The sequence below is a fragment of the Sphaerodactylus townsendi genome, linkage group LG03 (assembly GCF_021028975.2).
Source record: "Sphaerodactylus townsendi isolate TG3544 linkage group LG03, MPM_Stown_v2.3, whole genome shotgun sequence".
Taxonomy (NCBI): Eukaryota; Metazoa; Chordata; class Lepidosauria; order Squamata; family Sphaerodactylidae; genus Sphaerodactylus; species Sphaerodactylus townsendi.
In genome coordinates, this window is record NC_059427.1 from 19921091 (window position 1) to 19941022 (window position 19932).

At 45.4% G+C, this 19932-nt stretch overlaps 1 protein-coding gene across 4 annotated transcripts in view; it reads left to right on the forward strand.

The window, feature by feature from the left end:
- Nucleotides 1–19932, forward strand: part of LOC125428472 (NKG2-A/NKG2-B type II integral membrane protein-like) — a 171704-nt gene that overhangs the window by 19124 nt on the left and 132648 nt on the right. Inside the window, exon 7 of one of the 4 annotated variants that reach the window (XM_048488611.1) lies at nt 706–1945. The exons of the other annotated variants lie outside the window; for them this stretch is intronic. Coding sequence (XP_048344568.1) covers nt 706–847 — 142 coding nt within the window. The 3' untranslated portion in view covers nt 848–1945. Of the gene's footprint in view, nt 1–705; nt 1946–19932 lie in introns of those variants that run through there. 4 annotated transcript variants of the gene reach the window in all.

The following is a 19932-nucleotide window of genomic DNA, read 5'->3' on the forward strand; positions in this document are numbered from 1 at the left end:
AGGTTGTTAAGCAAGGCTTCTACCTCCGACTGACCTTGTAAATACAAGTCTATTTTGGTCTGCTTGGGAGCTTTTTGCTCATGAATACCAGGCGAAGACCGACTCCGCTTTTTATTCGGCATTTTGTTTCTCTCAACACTGTAAGTTATCAGCTTTAGATAGTTGGTAGAGGTTCCAGTAAGGGAGAATATAAACTAATGAGGCTTATCTGCTGAAAAAGCCGTAGGAGACACCGCCCTCTTCGTTCAGGGCGTCCCTTTGTGCTGTGAATCACAGCCACTCATCATTAATATTCTCTTTAGAGTCAAGCTCGTATTATAATTGTTAAAAATTTAAAACTTATCTTAAAATGTGGAGGAGCTCAGGAAAGATTGCCTGCACCGCTTGTCTACCGGAACCGGAAACCAAACGCTAGGTTGATAGGATGTTGTGGGTTTTCCGGGTTGTATGGCCGTGTTCCAGTAGTATTTTTTTCCTGACATTTCACCTGCATCTGTGGCTGCCAAGAAAATATGCCAGCCACAGATGCAGGCGCAACGTCAGGAGGAAACACTACTGGAACACGGCCATACAACCCGGAAAACCCACGACATCCTAACAATTCTGGCTGTGAAAACCTTGGACGGCTAGGTTGATAGTTTAATTGGAAAAAGGAAAAAAGCAAATGCCCAGTCTAGCTTGACTTATATCATGCTTATGTTGCAGGCTGGCGGTAAAAGGCAAAGGAGGGGATTGTGCATTTCTGGACTCTGCCTCTGCCATTTCCTCACGATGCTACATACAAAGAAATTGGATCTGCAGCCATCATGATGCCCACACAAGGAGCAAGAGCTCCTCAAGAAGGTGACAAGTTATGGGAGAGTTACCAGGCTGACCCATGGTAAATGGGGCAGGCCTGTTTTCAGGGCTATCTATGCCACCAGCCTTGTAGAGTGGCCTAAGAATGCAGTACCAAGGCCTGCATTGGCTCAGTATGTAGAACCTTCCTCTCAGAATGCAAACAGAATGCTCAGAATTCAGTACCTTTTCTTCATTGGCTCAGTATCACCCATGAGAACAGCAAACCTACCTGGACTAGCCTTCTCCCCCATCAGCTTACAAAACTGTTTGCCTCACTCGGTTCCTAAAATGATTATGAGAAAACATTGCTCTCCGCCTGGGAAGACGGCTCCCACCTCCAGCCCTGACCCGCATACTTCTGTGAAGTCAAAAGATACGTTAAACTTATTTTATCAAGAGTTCCTGCCAGAGTTTCTTCTCAGTACTAGTCTAACTTTCGCTTACTAACCCCTCAAAAAGACCATCTCCCCTACGTTGGCTTTGTCCCAAAGTTGTTATTAAATTAACTTTAGCCTAAAAGGGGGCATTTCAGCATTTCCTGACTATCCAGCCACCGAGGAGAGCAGCGCTAGGCTGAGCGCCTTTCAGGAAATGGCCGCTGAGGTAGGGTCTCTTTGGCGCATCAGAAAACAGAAGGCTTCGCTACCTCCCTAGTTTTTTTGGGCATCACACTGGACACCGTTTTGGGCACTTCCCATCTCCCCAAGGAGAAAATTGATAAGCTGCACTCCTTAGGAGTTGGGCAGAGGAAGAAATGCACCTGAAAGGAGATTCAAACAGTCCTGGGGCATTTGAATTTCGCATGTAGGGTAGTGGCACCGAGTTGCACAACTAGCTCACTCTACCTGTGGGGCCACAGCCCCTCATCACTTCATCAGGCTCACACAGGCCATGAAAGCAGATATAGGTGTATGGGTTGAGTTTCTGTCACATTTCAACGGTATTTCTCTCTGGCAGTCCCGCTTGTCCCCGGAATCCGCCCTACAAGTCAATTATGGTCGATTCCGCACTTGCGTTTTCGACCTAAGTTCGAGCTGCATTCGACCTAAGTGCTACACACAACCACTGGGATCGACGTGGTTTTGTACCAGCTTCGCCCCGTGTAACGGTCAAATTTCTGACTCCAGTTGGGAACTACTACTTTTTCAGGGAACCACGCTCGAACTCAGCTCAATTCCAGTAAAGTGCAGAATCTCTGGTGCCAGGAGTCCCCCATTCAGCCAATCACAGCTGAGTGTTTCGGGCATGTGTACAGCTGGCCAATCAAAAAACACCACCTTCGTCCCTCCATTCCTGTGGCAGATTTTTTTATAACGTGTGTGGGGATAGACGGAGCATTGCTGTAGAATAGTAGCCAATCGGAACGCAGCAGTGAAGAGGCACAGGATGATCCTGCCCTCTGACCTGGGATTAAGCTGGTTGCAGTGGGGAACAACAATGGCTTCGACCTAGGTTAGTACCCTTCCAAGGGAACTGGGTCGAACCTATTTTACTCGTGTGCGGAATCGCCCTATGACACATCAAAGAGCATGGGCTTTGGCGTCTATTTCAGTGGCAGATGGTGCGCTCAACGCTTGCCACCGGAGTGGTCTGTTTCTGGCATCCTGAGGGATTTAACCTTCTTTGCAATTTTGGTTGCACTTTGCCTTTGGTCCCAGCTCTTCAGGAATCATAGGGTGCTGTTGTGGCACGACAACCAGGCCGCTGTCAGAATTGTCAGTAGCCAATCCTCTTGCTCTGGGCAGGTCATGCGCTTAATCAGAAAGTTCGTAACATGTTGCCTGGTAAATAACATTTCATTTGTGGCGCAGTATGTTCCAGGCACGCAGAACGGAATAGCCAACACCTCACTTCCAGGAGGGGAGGTTTCGAGGCCTGGCTCCCGGGGCCAACATGAGGTTGGATCCCTTCCTGCACGGACTTTGGACCCTTGGCAGCAGCTTGAAGTGCAAGGGATCCTGGAATCTCTCACCCTGGCAACGCACTGATTGTATCAGGGAGCCCTTCAGGCCTTCCTGGTAGCAGCAGCGGCTTTTCTGTGGACCAAGGAGCACTCCCCTTCAGCAGAACACACACACAGTCCTAGGATATAAGCAGTTGTGAGGGATGGGTCTGGAATAGATGAGGAATATATGGGGAGGGCTGGGGCAACAAAAGTTATAGTCACCTGATCTTGGAGCGGACTCATCCAATTAACAGAACTGAGCGACCCGCTCTTAGCTCTGGACGAAACAGCACTATGGACCAGTATCACAGATAGAGAGTTATCGAGAGATACTGAAGCGCATTGGGAGAGTGGCTTCTTATGGGGGAAAACAGACCCTTAGGGCACAGGTGTCAAACTCACGGCCCTCCAGATGTTATGGACTACAGTTCCCATCATCCCCTTCCAGCATGTTGCTGGAAGGGGATGATAGGAACTGTAGTCCTTAACATCTGGGGGGCCGCGAGTTTGACACCTATGCCTTAGGGTTATGCAAAGTGATCCTAAATCTCCCTAGACAAAAAGATTTTCTTCCCTTCCTGGGAAGGACAAGAGACAGGCATCAACCTTAACGATTGGGTCATTGATCTAATGGGTTGAGACATCAGTCTCATGTGTCCAGGCTCAGGAATGTCTCCAGAGGAGTAGTGAGCTGAAAAAACTACTGCTGTGAACCAATGACAGTGCAAAGTAAGGTGGTCGTTCAAGGTATTCGTCAGAGGAAGAAACATTGGTTAGTACAACACTGGGCAGATAAGCTCATTAATACATTTATTGGCTTCCCCTGGATCCAGGGATGGAGATGGGATCTTTCTCCGGGGCAAGGTCTTTTGTGTAGGCTTAATCCTGTCAGGAAAGGTGTGAGAGAGCATTATGCAAGTTGCTTTGGAGGGAGACAAGCCCAGACAAAACTCTTTTTCCTTGTAGGTATGCTGAGCCAATGCCCAAAACAGGCTCCCCTATTTTGGCACTGCTGCTAGGCATTCCCAAGGGTTGGCTGAGGTGATAGAGATGCCACTGTATTCCAAAAAGGGTCCTCTTGGTCCACCACAGGTCACTCTGGCAACATTACCTCCCCAACAAAGGCCCGTGATGTCCGTTGTTGGCTTTGTGTGCTGGATTGATGTGGGTAGACTGTATATTGATGAGGGTAAGGGGTAAGAGCAGGAGATAGTAACCTTGAAATAAAGAGGCTGCCAGGGTCATGTGGTAATTTGGAAGGAACCCCAGCCAATTTTGCATAATGAAGTGCTAAATTCTGCTTTTCGGACCAGGGGTGAGCCGGTGCAAGTGCTATGTTGTATGAATAATTCATTAAAAAAATAGCATGTAGCTGACCAGTAGAAATTTCATGGAAGTACTAGATTTTTGTGTGAAATTCTTTGCTGCTTGGAAACCAGAGTGCACAGCTGCATTGTCCAAAAACACTGAGTTTATGTTCTTTTTAGGTTCCTTGGACCAGCTAGCCTGTTGCTGCTTTGTTATATCACTGAGGATTCTCTTTGCAGGGGCTTTTGCAGCCAATTGTTCCCTACTTAAATGAGCATTTGGAGTCCTGAGCTCCAAACTCTGCACATGCTCAGAGGCTGACTTATTTTGGTCTTTGCACTGGGGAAACAGGTACTAAGTATTTTCTCATTTCCTTGAGAAAGAGGAGGACTCTCTTTTTCTTTCACTTCTCTTAATTTTTCTTCAATTCTATTTTTAATAATTGTTTAAAAATATAGCATTGTTTTATGTGATTGTAATTGTAAAACATATGGGATGTACTTACCCAGACAAGGTGAGGCTATAACTGTATACTGTTCTATTTCTTTGTTTTGTCTTTTTTTCTATTATGCACTTAATAAAGTTTAATAATTTTGTAAAAAAGATGGAGAGGCTGGTGTCCCTGAGGTGAGGGGATGGGGGCGGAAACTGAGCTGGCAGGGCTAACTCAGGAAGAGCGAGCGGCCATCCCAGAACCTTACCAGGATTTACAGGAAGTGTTTGAAAAAAAAGAATGTGAGACTCTCCCCGCCCCCCACTGAGATTCTGACTGTAGGAACTGGTGGAAGGGGGTAAATTGCCGAAAGGAGAAATCTATTCTATGAGTCCAAAAGGATTGCAAGCTCACCGGGAGTTTATAGATAAAAAACTTAAAACGGGGGTTATTGAACCCTCCACTTCCTCCATGGAGGTACCATTTTCCTTTACGAAGAAAGATGGGGGAGTTTGAGATTATGTACGGTCTACAGGGGTTTAAATGCAATTTAAACTACTAACTGGGTACCCCCTCCCTCTTATAAAAGATTTGCTGGCTTGTTTGTGTGAAAGGAAAGTTTTTACCAAACTGGATTAAGGGAGGTTTACTTTCAAGTAAGGATATGGCCAGGAAATGAGTGTTCATTCAACTGCCCCTAGGAGCTTTTTGTTACAAGTTAATGCCCTTCGGTCTAAGTGGGGCCCCAGGCGTATTCATGAATTTGATAAATGAAGTGTTACAAAACCACCTTTATAAAAAGGATGGTAGTGTATTTGGGCAATGTGTTGATCTATAGTAAAACTATGGAGGAGCATGTGGCTCTGGTGTGTGATGTGTTGACCAAATTGAAAGACAATGTTCTTTTTGCTATATTGTCCCAAGTGTGAATTCCACAAAAACAAAATGGACTTCCTGGGTTCCAGGGTGTCTGGGAAAGGTTTGGAAATGAATCCCAATAAAGTACAAGCAGTGCTGGCATGGGAGCCACCCAGGACCAAGAGTCAACTGCAAAGTTTTTTGGAATTCTTCAATTTTCATAGGGATTTCCTTCCTGGGCTCACTGAAGTTGCCCTTCCTCTAATGGGCCTGTTGAAAACTAATGGGAAGGGTGAAAAGGCAAAGGCGGCTGGGGGAAAATTGGTTTGGACAGAGGAGTGCCAGCAGGCTTTGGATACCTTAAAATAATTGTTTGCCACTGAATGTATCCTTTGCCACGTTGACCCCATAAAACCTTTTGTGGTACAAGTAGATGCGGGGATGATGATAAACATGTGCATATCTTTCCCTCAAGTTCACTGAACCTGAATGTTATTGAACTGTTGCCGGGGGGGGGGGGCTGGTGCCATAAAAGTGGTCCTGCTTTGGTTGGAGGGGGCAGCTTGCCCGTTTGAGGTCTGGACTGATCGCAAAAATCTAGAAGCATTGCGGAATACCTGTCGACTGAGTGCTAAGCAACTCAGGTAGGCTGATTTTTTTCAAGGTTTAACTACTTTGAAATACTTCCCTGGCAGATGTAACTTTATGGCTGATGCATGGTCCCATCTTCCTCAGCATGAAAGCAAAAGAGAGGAGGTGGTGGCCTCAATGTTTTCCCAAAAGCAACGGTGATTGGGATTCATTACTCGGAGCTAAGCAAAAGGGGTGTGACAGTCTTATCTCCTAAGGACCAGTCCTCACTCCTCATGAAATCAGATTAAGCTATATTACAGTTGCTGAAGGAAGAAATAGAAAAAGACTGATTTTGAGGCTTGTAAACCTCTTCTCATGCAACAAGGATTTATGGAGAAATAGCTGCTTGCCAAATGCCACCCTTCCCCCTCTTTGTGATGATATGCCTTTAAGAATTCAAATGGATAGGTGGAGTTAAGAGACACAGGAAAAGCGGTTGGGACCGAGGCAGAGGTGGGATCCAGCAGGTTCTCACCAGTTCCCGAGAGTGGGTTACTAATTATTTGTGTGTGCCGAGAGGGGGTTACTAATTGGGTCCACTCTTCCATCTCCATGCCCTTGCCTCCCCGAGAGGCATACTGCCTTTGAACGTGAAGGTTCCATATAGCAATTGCGACTAATAATGTAACTCCCTGAACTGGGTTAATCCCTTTCAGGTACTGCAATTCATGGATTCTCAGCCTATTGAACCTTTTATCTCACCAGTCTCTATCAAAGAACCTGTGTGTGTTCACCATTGCTGTGTTCAGATTTGTGAGTTGGGGCATTTTCTATAATGTGATGATGATTTAGAAATGACCTGGTGCAAAAAATTTGGGGGGGGGGTTGTGGTGGGGTGGCTGCCCATGGGGGGGCATCCAACTCAGGTTTTGCCCAGGGCTCAGGTTTGCCTAGGTACGCCTCTGCCCCGTTTGCTGAGGGGGGCTGGCGAGGGAATCTTTTACTAAAATTTTTGGATCCCACCACTGGACCGAGGCCTGGAGAAGTCCAGACTTAGAGCTTCTGTTAGTTTTTCACTGTTTAATAGTTCACATTGTTAATTTTAAATAAAGGAGTTTGAGGCCCACTAGGGTCATCCTGCATCCATCTAAACCAGTGATGGTGAACCTTTTCGAGACCGAGTGCCCAATTTGCAACCCAAAACCCACTTATTTATCGCAAAGCGCCAACACGACAATTTAACCTGAATACTGAGGTTTTAGTTTAGAAGAGACGGTTGGCTCCGAGGCACTCATTACTCGGGAGTAAACTTGGAGAAGCAACCATGCAACACTTTGAATGGGTCGTGCCCAGTGGCCCAGGCCAGCCTATGTGTGTGTGTGTGTGGGGGGAGTCTCCGCCCCCCCCACATGACGAACTCTGTGCGCGCGTGCCATAGGTTCGCCACCACTGATCTAAACACTTCCGGAGCCCCCCTTTTTAAAATAGCATGTCCAAGATGTTGGAGGTCTATTTGATACCAACTGCTACCACAGTCATTGCATTGGTGTGATGCTGTAGGATTTGTTGGAATAGGCAATGTCTGGTCTGGGAGAAGAAAAGAAGATGCTGCTGATATGGACATATGGTTTATAATGTTTTAAGCCATTGTATTTAATCATACAAGTTATATTAGAGGTAATTCATAAAGGATCAGTAAGATGCTGTTAGTTAAACCAAGAGCTGTAATTTCATTAGTAGAGAGGCCTGCTTGGGGGGTGGGGGGGGGGGAGATTTCTGCACTTTTCAGTAAAGTCTAGTAAACACGCTTTGGAATTTAGGAACGGCCTCTTACTAAGAGATAAGAAGTTAGCAGAAGCTCAGAAAACATTTGATAAGGGTGGCATAGAGGCGTTGATATAGCAACCAAAATCTCTGAACAGGGCAGGATGACATAAAGGATATATGTCCAATTGTAGAAAGCAAGGTGGGCTTTAGGGAGGGGAGAAGAATTGGTAATGTGATGGGCAGTTTGACCCAGCCAATGGGAAAAACACTAGGAAGGATGTTTGTAAGAGGGTATAAATTATGTTACGCAAACAACAGCCCCTTTGAACCTCCCTGTCTGCTAACAGAGGTGAGTTCCCAACTGCGCAGCTGAAAGAACACTACTAAATAAAACTCTGAACACTGAAGAAGCTTTCGGATGGTTATTGGTAACCGGCTTTTGCCTCGGGGGCAGGGCTATTGTAGGGTGACCATCCGTCACGCTTTTCGCGGGACCCTCACGCTTTTGCGTGAGGTGTCCCGCGTCCCGCTGGGCTCCAACAATGTCCCGGTTGGGAATGTGCTCCTGCGGCCGCGCACGCACGGCCGCAGGAGCACACTGCCTTTTGCCCGGCGCAATAGCCTAAAGTGACCAGAATTCCGGGGGAAAAAAGTGGGGTGCGCGCACGCGCCCACAAGCCGCGCTTCCCGGGCAGGAGACAGGGAAGCAGCCGCAGTGCCTTCTGGGGCGCTCCCCGTCTCCTGCCCGGAAGCTGGCAGAGCGCCGCCAAGAAAAGGGCCGCTGGCTGCAGGAGCTGCCAACAGGGCGGCGCCTCATAGGTTGGAGACAGGGAAGCGGCTTTCCTCCAATCTCCAGCCCGGGAGCGCGGCTGTGGTGCTGCGACGCACTCCCACTTTTCCCCCCCCCCGGAATTCTGGTCACTTTAGGCTATTGCCCTGTGCCTATCACTGCTGGAAGCAGCAAGAAGACAGATAGGATTAGTGAGGTCAATCCCTTCTCTCCTGTAACACATCATTCAGATTGCTGCTCTTAGGGCAATATCCTGCTCTTTCCAAGGATTTCCACACTTCGTCTCTCAACTTAGAGACGTAATTTGAGCGCTATCGCGGTCCCGCATCTTCACCATCATTAGTTCCTGAATAAAGCTTTATCTGTGCTTTAATCAGGTTGTGCACCTTTGCTGTGTTAATTCCTTTGCCAACAGGAATTATGGTTGCTCAGATTAAGTGCATCCTGGATTAAAGGTAGAAAGATCACCACAGGCTCTTAGATGCCAGCACGCCGACTCAGCCCCTTCCGGGTCTGCCCAGCAGTAGACCAGGGCCCAGTGGTGGGATCCAAAAATTTTAGTAACAGGTTCCCATGGTGGTGGGATTCAAACAGTGCAGGCCAATGGGGCTGGGCTTTAGCAGGACGGGCTGGTCAGGAATTCTGGGGGGCGGGCATCTCTGGCTGGGCTGTGGCAAGGACGCAGCTGCCGTCGCTAAGCAGGAAACTAATGCACGCAGGCACAGGCTGCCACACGCCGGGTGCACCTCCTGCTGGGGACTGCTTCCAGTTCTCATGCGACTACCAAGGAGAGGAGGGGCGTAATTAAGGCAAAAATCACGTGGCAAAATCACCAATTAGTAACCCCCTCTCGGCACACACAAATAATTAGTAGCCTACTCTCGGGAACCTGTGAGAACCTGCTGGATCCCACCTCTGCCAGGGCCCCTTCCAGCCTTCCTAAGCAGTAGACCTGGGCCCCTGCCTGCCTGCCCAGTGGAGACCTGGGCGCTCCTCCATGAGGCCGACAGACGGCTTGATTTCTCTCCCTCCTCCACTGAATCTAGGGAAAGTGAAGCGGAAGGGCAGAAAACTCAGATTATGCCCCGGGCTCCATTTTCTCTAGATACTCTAGGCCCTGGGGAGAGCAGAAGCCGACAGCAGGGACGCACAGGAAGCAGGGTTACGCAATGTGTGAGGGCGGGGCTACTTAACCCACAAGGTGGCACCCGGAGGATGTTTTGTCCCCGGGCACCACTTCTCCCCATACGCCTCTGGAAGTGCAAAGTCTGTATGGGCAGAATTACAAGGTTGGATGTAAAGTTCTCATAAAAGAGCCAGATGTATCTTCAGAAATGGTTGTTTAGCATAAGAATGCTTGAAAATGAAAATCTCCAAGAACATCTTGAAAGGGGTCACGTTGTTTTGCTGAAGAAGTTGTTACAACGGAGTAACGAATTAAAATAAGTAAGTTCAAAGAAGCTCAAGCTGATACGGAATAAAATCAGAGATCTTTATTCGGCCAACTGCGGGCAAAGACAATAATCAGGGGAGCCACACTTAAAATGGCGGTGTGTTCTATAGTATTAATGACAAGCTACATCAAAATGGCAGCAAAGAATACACCCCAAAATGCCCACATCATCAATCAATCATACAAAAGGTGGAGATTTTCCCTGTTCCCACAGCCCTTTGGGGTTGTCCAAAATCCCCATTGGAAGATGTCAGCATTACACTTTTTGACCTTATATGAACCAAGAACCCTTGTTTTCTCTTATCATTGATGTTTCTAGTTGTCCTATTTCTCAGACAAAGAGCCTTACCTTTCCCATCGGCCTTTCTATTGTCTCAGAAAAGGGCAACTTTTTAAGGTATCTTTTGGGTACAACAGGATCTTCAAACCAGTTTAGTTTTGCACATTTTGCATAATTGTGAACAAAGGGGCATTTTGGGAGTTATTATGCTAAGCTAGCAATAGTAAAAGAATAGGTTTAAGGCCTGCATGATTTCTTTGGTTCGCAGCATGATGGTTGCCATCTCTTCATTATAGGAAAAATAATGGAGGGAAAGAAGAAATAACCTTTCTTGTTGAATCCAAAACCCTTTTCTCTGTCTCTCTCTGACTTTCTACCACTTGCTCTGACTTGCTACTGCTTGCTCTGACTTTCCCTTTCTTCTGCGCCTACAAAGTGACGTTGTGTTTTGGCATGAACATTGTATTATGGTGTGATGCTGAATTGCTTGGCTTCACCACCTCAGTTCTCCCACCAAAATCTCCACAACTGATGCAAAGTCAAAGATTTTGCAGCTGGTATCGGCTTCCTCTCTTTATCGCCGCCTCCACTTACATTCCTTGTGTTTTTTGTCTTTCTCAAGTCAGATTTTGGATTGTAAGCCCCTCATGTCCAAGACCATAAAACTTATGTACTATAAAGAACTACGCACACTGACAGCTTTGGGGAGTAGGGTGTAGTGGGTGAGAGAGAAGGCTTAGGATCTGGAAGACTCATGTTCAAATTCCCACTCTGCCAAGAAATGTTCTCAGCCTGGCTTACATGACAAGGATAAACTGAAGAAGAGGAAGCATGGTCTGCCTGAGAGGAAGGGCGGGCTAAAATAAGTGCCAAATAGTTATGATAAGAATCCATGCTCTTTGGTTTTCTGAAATGCCAGATTTGTTCATGACAGAGAACAGTGCCCTCTGCTGTGTCTCCATGGTACTGCACTCAGCGTGAGCTAGAAGCTCTGCTTGGAGACAGAGGACTTTTCCACATCAGAATCTGGTGGGTTTGAGGAGTGAAAAAAACACTTGAAGAAACACCGAAAGAGAACTGACCAGAAAACAATGTCTCTAAGAGAGGTGAAAAATTGTCGCAGCTAAGGAGTCATGATGGTCCATAAAAAAATCGGGTGTGGAAAGGCCCAAATTCTTGTTTTGTAATTGAAAAGGATTGCCTGGTTTATTTTGCATGCTATGGATACATGGAGAGTTGGACAAAATGAACGAACAAATGGAGAGACACTTCCTTTTAATATTTTCAATAAATGGATGCTACAGCATCAGTGTACATGGCATTTGGGACAGTTGCACAAGACAGAAAGACAGGGTGGCTCAGTTCCAGCATCCTGGGAGATTATAAAAAGTGTGTGTCAGAGAACAGATATGGTAAAAGTAACAAGGAATTAATGTGACCAACCTCAGAGGGCTCATTTTGGCTGGACAATGAGAACAAATAAAGGATGATAGCAAAGGCTTAACAGAACAGGTAGACTATAAAGAGCAAAGGATGAGAGAGACAGAGAAGAAGAGGAAGAGGAGGAGAAGGAGTTTGGATTCATACCCCCCTTTCTCTCCTGCAGGAGATTCAAAGGGGCTTATAATCTCCTTGCCCTTCCCCCCTCACAACAAACACCCTGTGAGGTAGGTGGGGCTGAGAGAACTCCGAGAAACTGTGACTAGCTTGAAGGAACAAAAGGTGTGCTAAAAGATGACAGGGAGATTGCAGAGAAGCTGAATGAATTCTTTGCATCTATCATCACCCAAGAGGAGGTGAGGAAAATTCCTGCACCTGAACCAAGCTTCTTAGGAGGTGAATCCGAGGAACTAGCGAAGATAGTGGTAGACAAGGAAGAAGTTCTGGCAGCCATTGATAAACTAAATGCCACCAAATCCCCTGGCCCAGATTGCATTCATCCAAGAGTTCTTAAAGAGCTCAAGCATGAAATTGCTGATGTTCTCACATTAATATCCAACTTATCCCTGAAATCAGGCTCCATCCCTGAAGACTGGAAGATGGCCAATGTCACACCAATCTTTAAGAAAGGGTCTAGGGGGGACCCAGGAAATTACAGGCCAGTCAGTTTGACATCTGTTCCTGGTAAATTAGTAGAATCTATCATTAAAGATAAAATTATAAAACATGTAGAAAAGCAAGACCTGCTGAGACAGAGTCAGCAAGTACGGCTTTTGTAGAGGCAACAGTCCTGTCTTACAAACTTACATAGAGTTCTTTTTTTTGAGGGTGTAAACAGGCATGTGGATAAGGGGAACCAGTGGGACATTGTCTTACTTGGATTTCCAAAAAGGCTTTTGGTCAAAGTTCCTCACCAGAGACTGTTGGAGAAAAACTCAAGCAATGAAGGGAATAAGAGGGGAAGTCCTCCCATGGATTAAAACTTACTGGTTGAGGAACAGGGAAACGTGCAAAGGGTGGGTTATAAATGGGAAGTTCTCACAATGGAGAGATGTGGTGGAGTGGTGTCCCCAGGATCCGTTGTGATTGGGACCAGTGCTCTTTAACTTATTCATAAAATGACCTGGAAGTAGGGAGTGGGTAGTGTGGTGGCCAAGTTTGCAGATGATACCAAATTACATGTAGGGTGGGTAGAGAACCACAAAGGATTGCTAAGAGGTTCTCCAAGCGATCTCTTTGATAAATTAGGTGAGTGGAGTCTCAGAAAATGGCAAATGCAGTTCAATGTAGCTAAACAATGTAAAGTGATGCACATTAGGGCAAAAAAATCCAAACTTCACATACATCGCTACACAGGGTCAGTGCTATCAGTCATGAACCAGGAAAGGGATTTCAATGCCTTAGTTGGTAGTTCCATGGAGAATGTCAACTCAATGGCATGGCAGCTGTGAAAAAGGCAAACTCTCTATGCTGGGGATAATTAGGGAAAGGACTTGATAATAAAACCGGTAAGGATTGTCATGCCCTTTATATAAGCAGTGCCAGTGGTAAAGCGACCGCATTCTTGGAGTACTGTGTTCAAAGTTCTGGTCGCCACATCTCAAAAAAAGGACATCAGAAGAGATAGAAAAAAGTGCAGAGAAGGGCAATCGAGGCCATGATTGAAGGATTGGTTAACTTCTCCTTATGAGGGAGAGGGCTGCAAAGCAAGTGGGACTCTTTTTTTTGGAGCCTGGAGAGGAGGCGGCTGAGGGGGGATATGATTGAAGTTCATAAAATTATATGCATGGTAATAGGTAGAAATGTTGACAGAGAGAGAAATTTTCTCTCTTTCTCTATCACAACACTAGGAACCAGGGGCATCATTCATTGAAAATGCTGGGGGGAAGAATTAGGACTAATAAAAGGAAAACACTTCTTCACGCTAAACGTATCATTGGTGTTTGGGAATAATATGCTGCCACAGGAGGTGGTGCAGGCCACTTCAACCTGGATAGCTTTGTAAAAGGGGCTTGGACAGATTTATGGAGGAGAAGTCAATTCTATGGCTACCAATGGCCCTGATCCTCCTTGGATCTCAGATTGTAAATGCCTTAGCAGACCAGGTGCTCATGGAGCAGCAGCAGCAGAAGGCCATTGCTTTCACTCCTCCTGCACGCGAGCTCCTAAAGGCACCTGGTGGGCCAAGTATGTAGTCAATCGCTGGACTAGATGGACTCTGGTCTCGATCTAGCAGGCTAGCTCTTATGTTCCTATGTTCTTAGCTCCAAGGTCACCCAGAAGCTGGATGTATAGGGAGTGCACAGGCTAATCTGAATTCCTCAGATAAGCCTCCACAGCTCAGAGCTGACAGAGGCAGGCAGAATCAAAACCCGGCTCCTTCCAGATTAGATACACCTGAAGCTCTTAACCTCCCTCACGCCACTTGTACTTCCTCTGTCTCTCTCTATCCCTTTGCTGCAGCCATAAGAGGGAGGAGGGAGGGAGGGTGAGGGAGTGAAGAGGGGGTGGAATCCCAATGAAAAGAATAAGAAGTCCCCAGTGCATGGAGGTGCTCATGTCGTGTTTGTCTTTTGCAGAGCAAAAATCAACAAACTGTGAGCATGGAGGTCACAGGGTCAGCAAGGAGGTTGGGCAGGTGAGGAACAGGTAAGGATCAAGACTGAGTTTGTCTAAAGTATGATACCATCTGTATTATTTCAAAGATTAGAAAGTAAGAATTATCCCCAACATGGTATCAATTTATTTGCCTTACTAAAGAATCTAATGGACTTTTTCTGTTATTACAGCCAAATTTGTTCCATGGCATGTGACATTGGAATCTGGATCTGCAAATACTTTCCATTGATAAAATGACGTAAGTTCCATGTTTGAATTGTGCCTCAGCATAGATGCCGCAGCTTTTCTGGTGTGGAGTGTAAATCACGGATATCTTCATATAGGATCAATCACCAGATGGGAGAAAGAGAACAATGCAAAATGCTTAAGTGTGATTGACAGGTCAAGAAGTTACTCCCTCTGCTAAGAGCAAACCAAGGAGAGCTGATAGGGACATTAGGAAAAGGCATTTGGAGAGCAGCACTCAAGCGAGGAGTTGGTTGTTGGCAGCTCAGGAGCTGAGAGGGAAAAGATCTCTGAGCAAGTGAAGCTGAGGCAAAGATCTCCTTAAAACTAGCTGAGGCCCCTTCCGCACATGCAAAATAATGCGTTTTCAAACCACTTTCACAACTGTTTGCAAGTGGATTTTGCCATTCCGCACAGCTTCAAAGAGCACTGAAAGCTTGAAAGTTTGAAAGTGCCTTATTCTGCATGTGTGGAATGAGCCTGAGTAAAGAGCATCAGTTTGTAACACAAGATCCAAAATGCTGGAATAGGGGAACACCTCTTGAGTTCAATGGGAGCAGAAACATTGTCACCTCTACCTTACCTTCTTCAGGGTTATGTTCAAACCATAAATAAATTCAACGGCACAACCCTGGTCACACCTGATTCTTGGCAGTGCCGTAGGGTTTTCAAGGCAAGAGCCATTTAGAGATGTTTTGAGAGAACGGGGAGCGGCCCAAGGTCAATCAGCAGGCTTCATGTTGAGGAGAGGGGAATTGAAACAGTTGTCCAGATTTCAGTTGTTACCTGAATTAGAGGGGTCTGTCCCCTTTAAGTCTGCAGAATTACTGGGGGACAGAACATGCACCACGAATGAGGGTGGGCAACGGGGATCTTTACCACCAATTTATACAAGGATTTTTTTCCTTTAGAAAACGCAGGGAAACAATATTTGGAGGAGTTTTAACAATTTTACTGGAGAACAAAAATAATAAAACGTGCATGCAGTTTGGCAAAAATATACACACAGAGAAGTTCAAGGAGTCTAGGATGTAGATAGAGGTGAAGGACAGTTGAGAATAAAAGAGGGTGATGAGGGAAGGGCCATATTTACAATTCCTAAAGTAAAGAGGTCCAAGTAAGGAGACAGTGGCCAAACCTACTCACTGGTGCAAGTAAGACATTCAACTGCAATTTATCATTGATCTTGGGGTTCTATTGGTAGGAAAAAAATTGACCCTCTGGCAATGACACGAGAAGGGGGGATGCTTTCCAGAAACAAAACAGAGTCCAGGTTCTCAGGAGAAAACAATTGTGGAGAAAGTGTCTGTATTAGCTTAACTGAAGCCATTTTGGTTGTAAGTTCTCATGATGTGGTTCTCAAAATAACTGCATGTCTTTGGCTTCTCCCCAGCTTTTTCGCTTTGATACCGGGGAGCGGTTGACTGAAGGTCACAACCCTGCTGCGTGAAGTTTTCCTAATTGTTGAAACTTCAATAAACTCTCAAATCCAGCACCTAATAATAATGATGAATCACACCAACCGTCCTGGCTAATTGGCAGTAACCCTTGATTGGTTTGCTTAGATCACCTGACCTGTAGCTTCTTTATAATGGTCTTTCAATATTGTATCAGTTAATCCTTTTCCCGTCTGTAGCTCCAGCTTTGCTTGCTGGAACATTTTGAATATTTTTCCTGCTTGCTTTTGGACTTAACAGCTATGCTACCATGGATATGTCTTATGCTTTGATTTTATTTGGTTCAGTTATTTTGATGTTACTGGCTCTTATACAATTGATCACATGTACTTTATGCCAGTGTTCTACAGTTTGTTGAATGAGTGCTGAGTTCAATAAACTTCAAAAAATGTTTTAAAAGACCTTTTTGCCTCTGAGTCGCGTGTGCCTCCAAAATCCTGACCCACGTTGAAAGGAGGCTGGTCAGCTCTTCCTCTACAACAGTATTGTGGAAAATAGTTTGAATGAGTCAGAGCCAGAAAGTGTCTAGTTCTTGATTAGATTTGAGGTCGAGGTGATGAATTTACAACCCAGGGTATTCCAATTCAGAGTGAAGTTTGACCGGCCTTGGGTTGATGGACAGGAAGGGTATGGTAGGATGAACTAGGGAAGAAAAGACTCAGGAATGTGATTGTGTTATCATTTGCATATCTTTTGAGACTAGAGAACATGTGTGTGTTTTCCAGGGCTGGGCTTTTGTTCAGGCAAAGCTGTGCTTAAAACCTCCTCATAAGGATCAAATACATTTTTCTTCCTTCCTGTTATTCACTCTTAGTAAACCAAATGGGTACTAAAAAATTGTATCTCCTACTAATTTAGAAGGATGGAAAAAATGGGAAGAAAAAAATCAAGTAGTATAAAAACAGCAATCCAAACCAAAAGCATGTTATACCTCACTTTTTACAGGGAACGATGCTGATCCAATAAATGAAAATTTTAAGAGTCTGGCCAGTTTCTCACAGCAAATGGATAATGGTTTGCAGTCGGGATAAAAGAACACGTTTTCCTGTCTACCCATTCACATGCGGCCTGTGCAGGCAGCGATTGTATCCCAATCTGGGTTGCTTTTGTGCTTCACACGAAGATGCTTCCCTTTCTCTTTTCTAAAATTTCCAGCAAAATATCCAGGCATGCAGAGAGGAACCCCCACAGCCATGCTGATCCTCCCAGGATGTGACTGGCTGCACCTGCGTAGCTATGCAGATGCAACATAAAAAAATTAAAAAAAAGAAGTGAATGGATCTCTCCTCTGGAACGGATGGCCAATGGCAGCTGACTACTCAATGGTAGCGCTTCTCCCTCCCTGTGGAGGAGTGCCATGGAAGGGAGGCAAAAGAAAATGGGCCATTCGCCTAGGGAGCAGCTCCCAAATGGGGAAACAAAATGGGGCAGACTCATTCTGGGAAGGCGGAACCTTTGTGGAACTAGCCCCAAATCCCCTTAACCAGTTTTATAATGACCTACATTCTTGTTTCCAGAGAGCTGGTCTTACGCTGAGTGGGGCCTCAGATTCATAAGAAATGCAAAGAAATTCCAGACATTGAAATTATATGCTGTGGCTAGAACCAAGTTTGTTTCTTTGTCTGTTTTCCTGAAAGATAATACTATGAAAACACAGCTTTTAGATACCGCCCCCCCCCCGAACTTACTTTTTTTTGAATGCACTTGAAACTGTTCTTCCAATTCCTCCTGATTTCTTCATCAAGTATCTGAAAGACATAAAAGAAAGGGTAACACTACATACATTTTTCACACATGTGTGATGAACTTATTGAGTTTGAAGAGAATGAAGTTTGCATGACAATTATTCAATGGAAAGGCTGTGTGAAATGGCCATCACCATTCTTTAGAATTATGAACTTGAGATGAGGAATTGAAGAGAGTGAACATAAAACAATGCCAGGAAGGTTACTGGTCAGTAGCAGGGAATACAAATTCCCTTAGAAAGAACGAGCATCTGAGTAGAATGTGCATACGTTGTGCTGGACATGCCTTGAACCTAATGAGAAAAAGGCATAAATTATAGCCTTCACATAGTGGAACTCTTTTCGTGACCCAAAGTTTTTTACTTCATATACTTTTGAATTATGAACAGAACATTCCTTCTATTTGGGACTGCCATTCACTGAGCATGCAGCTTTCAGAGGGATGCTCATGAAGCAATGGAGGACATCTTACTAGCCAGAGAAACTGGATCAAAACTATGGAAGGTTACAGCCAGATCACGCTCACATCCAGCTAGTTCAGGCTGAGAGGGTGGGACTGGCTCAAGATCCCTTAGCAAACGTCCATGGCAAAGTTGGGGTTTGAATCTAATCCTCCCAGTCCTAGTACAACCTTCTAACCACTACATCAAGATCCCCAAGGACACCTTTTCTTGTACCCCCTGCCACTTTCTGGGAATATTTTTATTATTATTATTACATATTATGTGTATGTATGTATGTATGTATGCCATTATTATTATTATTATTATTATTATACATACATATTATTTAATTGGTTTTATAGACCATTCTCCCAAGGTCATTAGGGCGAACAAGAGCATAGATAGAGCACAATCAAGTTAAAATACAATAAATATAGATTAATATGGCTCTAATAAAAAAATAAACCCTACCCCATTAAAATGCAGCTTTATAAATTAATGTTAAGAAATTAATATTAACTCAAGATGCATGCCTGCTGTCACATTCCCTCTAAAACCCCCCTATAGGGGAGGGTGGTAGGAACCACGCGATGTTATGCAAAAGAAGGAGGAAGGAGGAAGGGGCCCCTATCAACGGCTAGTCTCCCCAAAGGCCCGGTGGAACAATTCTGTCTTGCAGGCCCCACGGAATCCCAGCAAGATCCTGGTAGGTCCGAACAGCTGGTGGAAGAAGCGTGCCTACCAGGCAGGGAACCAGAGCTAAAGGCCCTGGACCCGCAGGAAGCCAACCGCATGATCACAGAAGCGCTCTGTCCGGGTGGAGAGCCAGCCGCATCATGGAGGGGCCAGGATCACCAGCAGGTTGGCCTCCCCGTCGGCCGAATGCAGAGACCGATCATTGGGACATAGGGGGTAAGGCATCTGTCCCAGCAGGTACGCAGTAGGTCCAGCAGGTCACAAGCGTCTTTGAAGGTTAACACCGACACCTTGAAAATGATTCGGTATTCAATGGGTAACCAATGAGGCAGATTTGATTGTGGGGTTTTTTAGCTGTGGATTTTGACTGTTTTAACACGTGGAAGACAGCTTTCCTCTGTCCTGCTGACTTGGTTGAAGTAAGTTCTTTGATCAGCCTTCATGGCTCCCTTTCTTTGTGGCTTTGCCAATTTCTTCTGTTGAAAAAAGCTAAGACAGTCCGTCTTCTCTTGAGCTTGAATAGAGGGAGGAGGAAAGTCCTCCCTCAGCAGCCTTCTTTCCCCCCTCAGCAGCAGCAGCAATTCCAGGAGTGGGAGTCTCTGCTTTGGGAAAGGGGCAGAAGCATTTCTATTCGTTCATTCTGTCGCTACATTGGTCAGGGGATAGCAGGTGGAGGAGACCTAGCAATAAATAAATAAATAAATCCTAGGACCTACTTTTGTCGAATTCTTGACTAGAAGAGAAAAGAATATCAGAGACCCCAAGAGTCCCCTCCGCGCCATGTTTTGTTCTCTCAAAGCTCTCTGGTTCAGGCTTCAGGCCTGCAAATAACAAATTGAACTGTGCTTGCAATGTAACAAACAAACCCTGACCTTTTTGAAACTAGGCTCATTCCGCTAGATGGTGAATAATGCAGACCTCAAACTGCTTTCATAGTACTCTTTGGAAGCTTTAATGCGGAACTTAGCAAATCCACTTGGGGGGAAACAGTTGTGAAAGTGGTTTGAAAATGCATTATTTTTTGCATGTGCAGAATGGGCTCAAAATAAGGACCACAGTC